The sequence below is a fragment of the Geotrypetes seraphini genome, chromosome 6, assembly GCF_902459505.1.
Source record: "Geotrypetes seraphini chromosome 6, aGeoSer1.1, whole genome shotgun sequence".
NCBI classification, from domain to species: domain Eukaryota; kingdom Metazoa; phylum Chordata; class Amphibia; order Gymnophiona; family Dermophiidae; genus Geotrypetes; species Geotrypetes seraphini.
In genome coordinates this window covers 55,593,939-55,606,486 of record NC_047089.1, presented here as the reverse complement: position 1 = coordinate 55,606,486, position 12,548 = coordinate 55,593,939, and the positions used below count along the sequence as shown (strand labels likewise).

The 12,548-nt window shown below is 48.3% G+C and overlaps 2 protein-coding genes across 2 annotated transcripts in view; one reads left to right on the top strand and one right to left on the bottom strand.

The window, feature by feature from the left end:
* EXOSC8 (exosome component 8) overlaps positions 1–9,438 on the bottom strand; it is a 55,991-nt gene extending 46,553 nt beyond the window's left edge. Inside the window, exons 1-2 of the mRNA XM_033947993.1 lie at positions 9,329–9,438; positions 8,885–8,921 (exon numbers count right to left, since the gene is read on the bottom strand). Of these exons, the coding sequence (XP_033803884.1) occupies positions 8,885–8,921; positions 9,329–9,345 (54 nt within the window). The 5' untranslated portion in view covers positions 9,346–9,438. The remainder of the gene's footprint in view (positions 1–8,884; positions 8,922–9,328) is intronic.
* A 31-nt stretch (positions 9,439–9,469) lies between these two features.
* Positions 9,470–12,548, top strand: part of ALG5 (ALG5 dolichyl-phosphate beta-glucosyltransferase) — a 53,251-nt gene continuing 50,172 nt past the window's right edge. Inside the window, exon 1 of the mRNA XM_033947992.1 lies at positions 9,470–10,141. Coding sequence (XP_033803883.1) covers positions 10,082–10,141 — 60 coding nt within the window. The 5' untranslated portion in view covers positions 9,470–10,081. The remainder of the gene's footprint in view (positions 10,142–12,548) is intronic.

Sequence of the window (12,548 nt, the reverse complement as noted above, 5' to 3'; positions counted from 1 at the left end):
GAGGCTGCTCTTAGGAGGAGAAGGGCAGTTCACTCTGGGCCAGCACAGGAAGAGGTCTATCCAGGCTGTTCTCCTGTAAACCAGGATATCGAAATGCAGGAAACAGACATTGACCCTGTGGCCAGCCAGCCAGCCAAGCCAGAGCCTATGGACTGCATGGAAACTCCCAGTCTGCCTGAAGACACCTGGATGGAAGTCAGCTAAGTGGCAGGGCTGGGAAGTTTGGGGTTTATTAATCCATTGTGTATGTTTTTGGGACTGCTTAGGAAAGGGTGCTTGCCTTTATGAGTTGATTGGGAACTTGTGCTGGCTGGTGCTGTCCTGCTTGAGGGAAGCAGGAAGAGGAAAAAAAAAAAACGTTTTTCTTTTTGAGCTTTAAAGTTTCCAGCCAAGTTGAGCTGGCTGGGACTGTTACTGTTTTGAGAGTGTGAGAGGGAAGTAATGTTTGGGGAGAATCCACTGTCCATACTGGTTGGGATTGTGGGGCCATTAGTGGCATTCTGTGTTACAGAAAAGTAAATTAGTGGATTCACTTACTTCCCCTCCCCCACCAACTCCCTTTGAGCTGGTTGGGGCTCAAGCCTTCATAACAAAGAGGCTTGTGCACAAAAGCCATCGATAGTGCTAACAGTAAGAGGTGTTGTTAGTCTGAATGTAAAGACAGCAACTCTTTTTGGTTTATTTTTATTTTCCCGTACCGTCAGCATGTAGATGACGGCTGGAAACCTAGACCTGTTGGTCGGTGATATAATTTTTGTTAATGTGATTCTTGCTACTTGGGAAGTTGGACTAACTACAAGTTTGTTCCCAGCAATCTACCACGCAATAAAGTGGTCATCACCAGAACAATTAAATTGACTCTGATTTTCTTTTTGCCTGTTTATTTTGATTATGCAAGAATGTCGTTCAGCAGGACTTCCTTCCTTTATGGGAAGCACGCAGAAGGAGCTCTGAGGTGAGCGTGGACCGGCCCCGCTGGAGTACAGGTACCGGCCCCGCCACAGTGTGGGGGACCCTCTGCTACGGGGGATCCGTTCCGTTTCCCGCTTTTTTCCTATGCATCAGGATATTCGGGATATTATACTGGAACAGTGGAAAACGCCGGAGGCGCCGTTTCGTTTGGCGCGCAGCATGGCTCGTTTGTATCCCATCCCAGAGGGGGATCGGGCTACTTTAGCATCGCCAGTCGTAGACGCGGTGGTCTCGGCGATTTCTAAGCAGCATACCGTGCCTGTTGAGGGCGATTCTGCCTTGCGGGACTCTGAGGAGCGCAAGTTGGAGAACATCCTTAAGCAAGATTTTCAGGTCTCTGCCTTTGGGGTCCAGGCGGCTATTTGTGGGGGGCTGGTCGCTCGCGCCGTGTTTCGGTGAGCTGAGCGTGTCCTGGATCGGGAGTCTGATGACTGGTCTTTGGTGGATCAGGAGGTGGCGAAGATTGAGATGGCTGCCTCGTTCCTCTCAGATGCACTTTATGACTTGGTGTGGATCTCGGCTAAGTCTATGGCCTTTGGCGTGACCGCGCGGCGTATTTTGTGGCTGCGCGCTTGGTCGGCGGATGCTGCGTCCAAAGCTAAGCTTACTAAATTTCCCTTTCGGGGGTCTTTTTTGTTTGGGGAGGAATTGGATAAGTTGATTCAGACTCTGACGGACTCAAAGGTGCCCCGTCTGCCTGAGGACCGTGCCCGCCCTGCGTCTCGGGGTGCCGCTGCCCAGGGGCGTTTGCGGGAGTTTCGCAAGTATCGCCCTGGGCGTGGGGCTGCTTCTTTCCCGGCTCCAGGGTTTTCCCGGGGTCGGTTCTTCCAGCACATGCAGCCCTTTCGGGGGGCCCGTCGGGGGGCAGGGAATCCCTCCGCCGGTTCCCCCGCTTCCAGTCCTGCACAATGACTCCTTGCCGGCGCCCTCTTTGGTTCCGGTGGGGGCCCGGCTGCGTGATTTTTTCCCCAAATGGGCCGAGATCACGTCCGATCAGTGGGTCCTGGAGGTGGTGCGGGACGGTTATGCCCTGGAGTTCGCCCGCTCTCTGCCGGACCTTTTCCTCGCCTCTCCATGTCAGACTCCTTGGAAGACGCAGGCTTTTCGCCAGACCCTTCAGCGCTTGCTAGATCTCAAGGCAGTTGTTCCGGTGCCCCCTCCGGAGTGGGGCACCGGCAGGTACTCCATTTACTTTGTGGTGCCCAAGAAGGAGGGGACCTTTTGGCCCATCCTGGATTTGAAAGGGGTCAACAGGGCTCTCAAGATTCTCTTTCTGCATGGAAACTCTGCGGTCGGTCATTCTGGCGGTTCAGCCGGGGGAGTTTCTCACTTCTCTCGATCTGACGGAGGCCTACTTGCATGTTCCCATTCGGGCCTCTCATCAGCGCTTCCTTCGCTTTGCGATCTTGGGTCAGCACTATCAGTTCTGTGCGCTTCCCTTTGGTCTGGCCACGGCTCCGCGGACGTTCACCAAGGTGATGGTGGTCGTCGTGGCAGCCTTGCGGTCGGAGGGCATCCTGGTACACCCCTACCTGGACGACTGGTTGATTCGGGCAAAGTCGTTGCAGGAGAGCTCCCGGGTTACGGCTCGGGTGGTGGAGTTTCTCCGGTCGCTGGGCTGGGTGGTCAACCTTTCCAAGAGTCGGTTGGTCCCGGCTCAGCGTCTGGAGTACCTTGGGGTTCTGTTTGACACCTCCTTGGGGAAGGTCTTCCTTCCAGAGGCCCGGGTGAGCAAATTGTAGTCTCAGATTCGCCTACTTTTGGCGTCCCGGTGTCCTCGGGCGCGAGATTTCCTCCAAGTCTTGGGGTCGATGGCGGCGTCCCTGGACGTGGTGAGGTGGGCGCGGGCCCACATGCGTCCTCTCCAGTATGCTCTGCTCCGGAGGTGGTCTCCCCAGAGGCACGGGTTGGATGTTCCGGTTCCCCTGCGAGGCATGGCGCGCTGCAGTCTGCGTTGGTGGCTCCGGACCCCTCACCTGGTTCAGGGGGTGGGTCTGGATCTTCCGCAGTGGACGGTGCTCCTTACGGATGCGAGTCTCCTCGGTTGGGGGGCTCAGTGTTTGGGTCACTCAGCTCAGGGCACCTGGTCCACGGAGGAGGCCTCCTGGTCGATCAACGTGTTGGAGACCAGAGCGGTCCTGGCGGTCTGGCGCTGTTAGCTTTCTACTCCCTTTTGTTGGGCAAGTCGGTCAGAGTCCTGTCGGACAATGCCACGGCGGTGGCTTATGTCAATCGTCAGGGGGGCACCAAGAGCACTCAGGTGGCGCAGGAGGCGGCTCGGCTCATGGTTTGGGCGGAGTCTCATCTTCTGGACCTCTCGGCCTCTCACATAGCCGGGGTAGAAAATGTTCAGGTGGACTTCCTCAGTCGTCACTTCCTGGATCCAGGAGAGTGGTGTCTCGGCGCCGTGGCGTTTCAGTTGATAGTGCAGGCTTGGGGGCAGCCCCTGATGGACCTGATGGCCACGAGTGGCAACGCCAAAGTGCCCCGCTTCTTCAGTCGTCGCAGGGACGGTCTGGCCGAGGGTCTGGATGCTCTGGTCCAACCTTGGCCAACGGAGAGGCTGTTGTATGTGTTCCCTCCTTGGCCATTGGTGGGCAGAGTACTTCTTCGCATTGTTCACCATCCGGGTCTGGTGGTTCTGGTGGCTCCGGATTGGCCTCGACGTCCGTGGTATGCGGATCTGGTGAGGCATCTGGTGGCGGATCCTCTTCCTCTCTTGGACGATCTTCTGACGCAGGGTCCCATTCCCATGTTCGACCCGTCTCCCTTCTGTCTTACGGCTTGGCTCTTGAAAGAGGTCGCCTTAGTAAGAAGGGATATTCAGATAAGGTGATCTCTACACTCTTGGGGTCCCGGAGGCTTTCTACCTCTCGGGCTTATGTGCGGGTTTGGCGTCTCTTTGAGGGATGGTGCCGGGCGCGGGGAGTGGTCTCTTTTCGCGCTTCCCTGCCTAACATTCTTGAGTTCTTGCAGGATGGCCTGGATAGAGGCCTGGCTTGGTCTTCTCTCCGGGTTCAACTTGCGGCCCTGTCGGCTTTTCGAGGGTTGGTGACAGGTCAGCGTTTGTCGGCCATTCCTGATGTGATTCGCTTTTTGCGGGCGGCCAAGTTGCTCAGGCCTCCTCTACGGCCCTCTGTTCCCTCTTGGGATCTCAATCTGGTTCTCTCTGTGTTGGTGCGCCCGCCTTTCGAGCCGTTGGATGGCTGTTCGCTGAAGGACCTTACTATGAAGGCGGTCTTTTTGGTGGCCATTACTTCCGCTAGGCGAGTTTCTGAGCTTCAGGCTTTCTCTTGTAGGGCTCCCTTCTTGGAATTTTCGAGGGAGCGGGTTGTCTTGCGGCCTGTTCCTTCCTTTCTGCCGAAAGAGTTTCTCCTTTTCATGTCAATCAATCGGTGGTCCTCCCCGTCTTGGGTAGTTGGGAGGGCACTTCTGAGCAACGGCAGCTGCGCAAGTTGGATGTCGGACGGGTCCTCCACTCTTATGTGCAGCAGACCCGGGAATTCCGGAAATCCGATCATCTCTTTGTCCTTCTGGCGGGTCCTCGTCGGGGGGCTGGCGCTTCTAAGGCTACTATTGCGCGCTGGATCAAGGAGACGATTGCTTCCGCTTATCTTCTGAGACAGAAGCCTGTTCCGGAGTTTCTCAAGGCTCATTCCACTCGGGGTCAGGCAGCTTCTTGGGCTGAGTCGTCGCTCGTGCCTCCAGTGGATATTTGTAAGGCTGCAGTTTGGTCCTCCTTGCATTCCTTTGTTAGACATTATCGGGTAGATGTTCAGGCGCGTCGGGACGCGGTGTTCGGTGAGCGTGTTCTGGTATCGGCCCTTCGGGGGTCCCGCCCGTGAGAGGGACTGCTTTGGTACGTCCCATTTGTAAAGATTAACCTCTACTGGTCTGGAGAGTGCTAAAGAAGGAGAAATTAGGTTCTTACCTGCTAATTTACTTTCTTTTAGCTTCTCCAGACCAGTAGAGGTCCCCACCCTGTCTGTTGTTGTTGGGGCTGTTTCGCGGGCAGTTTTTTGTTTTTTGCTGCGGGTTCTAATATTTTTCTAGGGCCGGGGAGAATTGAAGAACAGCGGCTGTGGCTCGGCTGGCTTAGCTAGCGAGCTGTGGGGACATTTTCCTTCGGGTATTTCTCCTCTGCATTTTCCAACAGCACTTGGGTATGTTAGTTGTTACTCCTGTTCGGAGTATTGTTTTTTCTTTCTGTTTTCCAGTTCTTGGTTCTGCTTGGCTATTCGGCAGACTGAGGGAAATAGAGAAGGGAGGATAGTATATACTGTCCAACAGTTTTGTTTTCAGTCTCCACCTGCTGGTCATGATTGGATATATACCCATTTGTAAAGATTAACCTCTACTGGTCTGGAGAAGCTAAAAGAAAGTAAATTAGCAGGTAAGAACCTAATTTCTCCTTCATGTTTACTTTAACAGACATCTCCCACTCTCCAGGAAATGCACAAACCTCTACAGAGCCCAAGTGTTATTCAGAGTACCAGATCTTCATTGTGTGAAACTCATCAAGGACTTGGGCAACCAATGATCAAAATGTCAGCAACAATTATCACTTTAAAAACAAAGGTTCTGTTCTTAGCTCTCTTAGGGGCAGATACACAAAGCAAATCAGGTTTCCAATGTATCATTTAGACTGGATCTATTTAGCCAATCTAAATGAAATTTTGCTGTACAGTCAATGGACAGAGGTTTTCAACCACTGCTTTACCATGCACAGAAGCAGTGACTGAAAGTCCTATGCTAATGAGATCACTAGTATTAAGACAAACTCATTAGTGATTCCGTGCAAAGCTCAGAACAATGGTGCATGCAAACCCTCTGCCCTAACAAGTAAAACTACTGACATGTCTGAGCTGTTATTAGGGTCCCGCACGCACTCTTCCCTGCTTCCTGCCTCCAACCACAGGACCATGAGACTCTGCACAGATGGATTGCTGCTTATCAGGTGCTGCTCTTTTCTCCTTCCTCAGTTTTGTTAAAAAAAAAAAAAAAATAGGGGGCGATCGCTTTCCCAATACAGTTTATTCCTGCACTGGGAATGAAACTATCTAGAGAGGAGAAAACAAGGCAAGGAGCAGCGGTAGTGGCAGTATCCAACTGAAGCAGGCAGAGGCACAGTTATGGGAGTCCCCATTAGTGCTGCCGGATTCATGAAAACATTTTTCGATTTGATTCAGCCTACTGGATCGATTTTTCAATTCAATTTTCCAATCCAATTGGGCATTTTTTTTTTTCAAACGTCTTGGCAGGTTTATTTTGTAGTCTTTCCGCCCACCCCACCCCCTTTGCCCTCTCCAATCCCACACCAGCGCTGTGGTGTAAACAAAATAAACAAAAATACTCTTCATCTGTCAGGTCCTAGCTCATTCTCGCTGTCTAACACTGATACACATTTTAAATCTGACATATTGTAATCACAAAATGGAAAATAAAATATTTTCTACCTTCCACTGCCATATCCGTTTCTTTCCCACCGTCTACCATTTCTCTCTTTCTCTCTCTTCCTGCCTTGTGCCTGGGTCAACCCTCTCTATTCCCCTCCATGCAGCATCTTTCCCTTCCTCCCCTCCATTATGATGTGCAACATCTCTCCCTGCCCTCTACCCTATGTCCAACATTTCTCCCTCTCTCTTCTCCATGCATGTCTCCTTCCCCTCCACCATATGATTTCTCCCTCTCACCTCTTTCTACCTCGTTTCATCTATCTTCCTCTCCTCCACCCCAATTCTTCCTCTGTCCTTTCTTCCATGTGAAGCATTTTTCCTCCCCTCTCACCCATGGTGCAGCAACACCCCACCAACCCCCTCCCCCTCCCGTGAGTCTGACATACCTCCGAGGCCTCCTAAAGCAGTGGCAACACTCTAAAAGGCCTGCTTTGTGGCCTGCCCGGTCACTGATGACATCAGTAATGCGGAAGAGGGAAGGCCCTGGCAGGGAAGGCCACAAAGCAGGCCATTCAAAGCACTGCCACCACCACTGCTTTAGGAGGCCTCGGATGTGTGCCGGGTCTCACCGGGGTAAGGGTCACTGATTCAGTGAGTCAGATTTTTTCAGGCATCAAATCGACAAATCGATTTGACTTGGCAAATTGGGCAGCGCTAGTCCCCACCCCCACTGCACAGCTCTTGTGGGCATACACTATGAATGTTCCGAGCCCTTTACCGATCAATGCTCAAAACTAATAGTGTACATATAATTTGCATGATGTTGAGTATTGGTTGCTTAAAAAAAACAAACAAACAGTGCTCCACCTGGTGTTTTCTGACACTGAACAGAAACAGAGTTCTGTGCATCTCCCCCTTACTCACTGCTTTCTCCATTTACAGCCCTCTGGAAAGGATTTATTTATTCAATTTTCTATACCATTCTCCCAGGAAAGCTCAGAACGGTTTACATAAGTTTATTCAGGATCTCACTCCCACACCACCTGAGACTTTAACCTAGCCAACACCTGCTTTAAAGCAGCACTGAAGACCTATTTGTTTTCCCTGGCTTTTGGAAATCCCCGAGGCAATGACCATGTGCCGACAGTTAATTCTTTTTGACCTGGTTTTAAAAGTGGCATATGAAGCACTGAAATTAACTAAACACTAACCAAATGGCCTGAAGTTATTGCAAAGAAACCCTGAGGTGCACAGACATGAATCACATCCAACTAATGTCAGACTGGTGAACTTCTTTAAGTAACCTCTTGAAAGCTTACTCATACCTCCTTAATTATAAAAGTCCAATTGACAGCCATAAAGAGGAACTTTAAAAGGCTCATTAAATCTAGGGTTTGGAGCTGGCACATCATAATCAACTAAAAGAAAGTAAATCTTTATTTAAAAAATTTATTTAAAATCTTTATTTAAAAAAATTGCACTCGATACCTTTAAAGCTGTACTATATCAAAGAGGCTATTGTTCTTCAATGCAAGGTCCAAGGGATAGTCATTGGTTTCTGTTTTGTTTTTTCCTGTTACTGTGCTGCTCTACCCAGGTTTAGGATAGATTGGAGGGGGGAGAGTCATATGCTTTTAGTACAAAGCATTTCTCAATAGACAAAAGAAAATGCATTTAGAAATGCTCAGAACTTTGAGAACCCCCCACCTCACACTCCTAAAGACTGAAGATGGGCTGGTAGGTATGGATGGCCTGGATTCTGTAACCAGCGCCATTATCGGCAGCCACCTTAAAAGTGGTCGCCAATCGCATGTCAATCACACAACAGTGCTGGGTACAGAATTGTGCCTCCAGCAAAGGTAAGCACTGGAAATGTAGGCCACGGTTTTCCTGGCTTACGTTTCTGGCACCTACCTATAATGTGAATTATGCCTCTGTAGGTAATTTAGGCCACCTAATACCACTTCTGGTGTGATTCTGGTGCAGATCTTTTAGGTGACGGTAAATGCCTTGAATCTTGATTAAAAACGTTGTTTTAACAGCATTTGTTTTTTGTTTAACTGAATTTGGGCACCTACTGGCACCTAAAATACCAGTGCCATTTAGAGAATCCAGGACATAGTGCTTCTGAATGGGAGATCGTTGGCAGCTCCCCTTCAGTTCATTAGAATCAAAAGTGGCCCCAGCTTAAAAATTAATGAAGACTACTGGCACAGGCCATGAAAGGGGCATCACAGAAATTATATCACAAGTTAGCTAGCTGAGCACAAATTCTGTGAAAGCCTCAGCCTGTGACACTAACTCATCGATTAGAGGCATGATGTGACATTTAAGAATAATTTGAGATATTTTTTTTCTAAGGGGCTCTTTTTCTTATGATCTCCCACATATTTAAGGAGGGTTCAAATTTAGATTTGATAATCCTTTGATTCAGCAGAAAATTGAAGGACCATCATAAAAAGTATTATGAAGCTGTAGCGTATATATACACTATAACTACTCTGAACATTACTCACCAAAAACCTCCTATAATATTCCAAGGGTTCCACAGTTCTAAAAAAAACAAAAAAACAAACAAACAACAACATTGTAAGCATTCGTTTTTAAACAGGTCAAAATAAAAAGCAGCCTTTCAAATGAATTGCAACAGTGCATGGGTATCGTCGTTGAACCACTATTTCTCAGAAACAATCGACAACCGGCAACCTTCTAGGACGGCGTCCTCAGAACGAGGGAGAGAGGAAACGGTACTATACAAGTAAATAGCGGGTCACATGGTTTAAAAGCGCCGGTACCGGAGCCGAAGACTCCTGCGAAGAACGGGGTCGGCAGGAAAGCCTGGCCGAAAGCTTTCTCGTAACTAGTCGCGCTTCTCCTTGCAAGACCTAGGGAGGCGAGGATCTCTATTAGGGAAAATGCTACACTCGAAACATCAGAAGCTCCCACACCGCCTCACTCACTTGAAGCCAGCCGCCATGTCTGCCCGCGTGCGGCGGGGGAAAAGCTCGCGCACGCCACAGGCAGAAAGGGGAGGGAGATGTGTACTGGGGGGTAGAGCTAACGTCACGTGACGTGACGTCGGGCAGGTTTAGAGGGCTGCAAACTAATGACACCGCTTTCAGTGGGTGAAGTTATGTACATTTAGTTGTCAGTTATTATAGGCTTCAGCATTCCTCTGAAACATCTTCGTGCCCCCAAGCAGGGCTAATTCGTGTTAAGTACCCTACCCCAGTTATTTTGAAAAGCCGTCTCTGCTCTAAATCCCAATTAGCTCTGTCTAAATCTTAGCCCACCAACGTCTTTGATGGGAAACGATTGTTTAATTAAATGAGGCGATCTTATATATTGGTGACAAGTTATTATTTTCAAATCTTAGCCCGGTCAGATACAAACAGTTAAGAGGAGGTTCCGCCCGAGGGCGCCCCTGAAACGGACAGGACCTCACAGGTGGCGTGAGCTCTCTCTCTCTGTGTCTCTCCTTGCACGCGCAAGGCCGGAAGACGCTTCCGTAGAGCTGGATGAGCCCCATAGGCTGGCAGAGAAACTTCCGCGTTTGTTGCATATTCGTTGCACTCGTGGAGCTACGAGCGCTTCCTTAGGCAGCAGAGAGCCCGCTCCAGTACTAGGAAGTCAGCGATTTCTGCTGGCGCGGCGCGCGCTGTGGCTGCGTCCAGGAGGCGTAGCGGTGCGCGTCGGTACCGGAGAGTCCAAGAATGGAGCTGCTGGAGATGGTGCAGCTGTTAAGCGCTGTGGTGCTTTTACTGCTGGCTGTGGTAAGCGTGTTAAATGTCCAGCGTTATTAACAACAATTCATAGATATGCTGCTGATAGCTTAGTAAGAATATTTTTCTACAAAACCAATAAAAATATTGAACACCCACACAAAAAAAGAATGTCAAATCGCACCGATGCTTCTTAAGATTCTGAGCAAGTCACGTAACCCTCCGTTGACTTGGGTGCAAAATTAAGATCGGTGGAGACGGAAATACCTACAGGATCTGAATGTAACTCACCTTGAGCTACTATAATAAAAGGTGTGAGATAAATGATATGTTTTTGTTCTATAAGTGGTATTTATTGATGACTATGTAGTTTCCTTAGTAGAGAGTGGCTGATTGCCATGTACTGAACGCTCAGCAAGGTAAGGTATACCTTGTTCTGTAAACATATGTTGAGAGCTCTTCTAAGCTCATTCGTGCGTTTATAAGATGAGAAAACAATAACTTAAAAAATTGTGTACAGACTCTGATATTTCTTAATGTTGGTCTAGTTTAGTTTTATAGCGTTCAATGAATCTTTTTTTTATTCTCTAGGATCAGCATATGGTTATTGGAACAATACATTTTCTTGGGTAATACAATTATAGAGAGTGTGTCTCTTTTTTTTTTTTTTTTTGCTCACACTTTTTTACTGATAGCTCTAAGTGCATTGTGTTCAGGGGCAGTAAATATTCTCTTACTTCCAATGATATCTCAAATCACTTTCCTCTGGGTTGCCTGGCCAGGATTATAGGTAGTGTGAAAGGAAATTGAACCCTGACTTTCTTGCTACTTAGCCTGCTACTATAACAAGTAGACTATGGGGATCATAATCGAAAGAGAAAAACGTCCAAAAACCGGCCTAAGTCGGCACTTGGACGATCATAAGTCAAAAACGTCCAAGTGCCAATAATAAAACCGGGTTTTGGATGTATTTAAAAACGACCTAGGCCTTCATAGTGCCGTTGAAGGACCAAAGCTAAACGGGGCATTTCAGGAGGAGTGTCGAGGGCGGGAGTTGGGCAGGACGTGGGTCGGCTTAGACTTAGTCGTACAGCATGTATAACCGAAAGTTATACAGCCCAGGATCGACGGAACTTGGATGTTATGACTTAGACCATGTAAAACATGGTCTAAGTCACAAAAACCTACCTATAGTCATCAGATAAGCACTGCAAACACATAAAATAGACCCCCACACACTACCCCAGTGATCACCAACCCCCATAAAAATATTAATCACACCTTTAAAATTCAGCCTCCAGACCATCATATAAGTGGCTCCTGCAGCCATAAGGGCTATTGGGTGGTAGATAAGTGGGTCTAGGGGAATCTGGAGGTGGCTTGGGGGGCTCACAGTGACCTATAAGGGAGCTGTAGTGAGGAAAAGACATGGCACCTTTTTTGTGAAGTTCGCAGCAGTGCCCTGTAAGGTACCCCACTATTTAGGTGCCATGTCTGGATGTTCAGTCTATCACTTTGCAGACCCCTCCTATGTCCAACAAGGGCTTGTTCTAGGCGTTTTTGACTTGGACAAAAAGTTGGACGAAAATGTGGTGTAAAGATGGACGATTTAGCAACTTGGACGATCAGATCTACAGATTTTCGAAAGAAAAAAAATTTTAGACGTATTTTTCAAAAATGTGTCCTAGGCTGTTTTTTACTTTGGACGATTTGCGACTTAGACGAAAGCGGACTTAGAAGTCCCTTTCAATTATGCCCCTCCACTTCTCTATCATGTAGCTGTTAACTTCTCAAATTTAATATGTAAGGCAGGATCATGAAGTACAGAAAAAAAAAATGAGGAAGTGGAGGAAAAGAATTGTGCATCCAAGCAGAACAAGGGATATAAAAGAGTTATGATCAACGGAATTAGGGATTTAGATATGATCAGGAAAGTCCCATCCTTTCATTTACTACATCTCTTTCTCTTTTTTTCTTGCACTTCCTGGGCCCCTCTTGTCGCTCTTAACATCTTAAGAATTCCAGCCCTGTCTTCCTTCCATCTCCGGTACAGGATCTAATCATATGACAAGTGTATATCTAGCTCTTGGGGCAGACAGAGAGTGCACCTTTTCTCTGCTCTACCCAGTGTTATGTGCCTAGAAGATCCACACTAAATTAGTATTCTGCAAAGGAAATGTGCACAACTAATGTTGGGTGGTAGATTTATGCCTGCTGAAACCTGGTGTAAAGCTAGTGCCCAATTTAGGTGCAGAAATGATGACATTCTGTAACATTTTGCCTAACTACCGGGAGCGTCCCCTGATCTACCCATGCTCCTCGCTTTTGAATTGTATACTATGAAATTTAGGCATGGGTGTTATGAGTAGCAACTAAGGTAGATGTGTGTTCAAATGCAGATTTTGCCAGTTAACTCCCATTATTGATAGATTGCTTCACTAACTAACTAATTTGCATT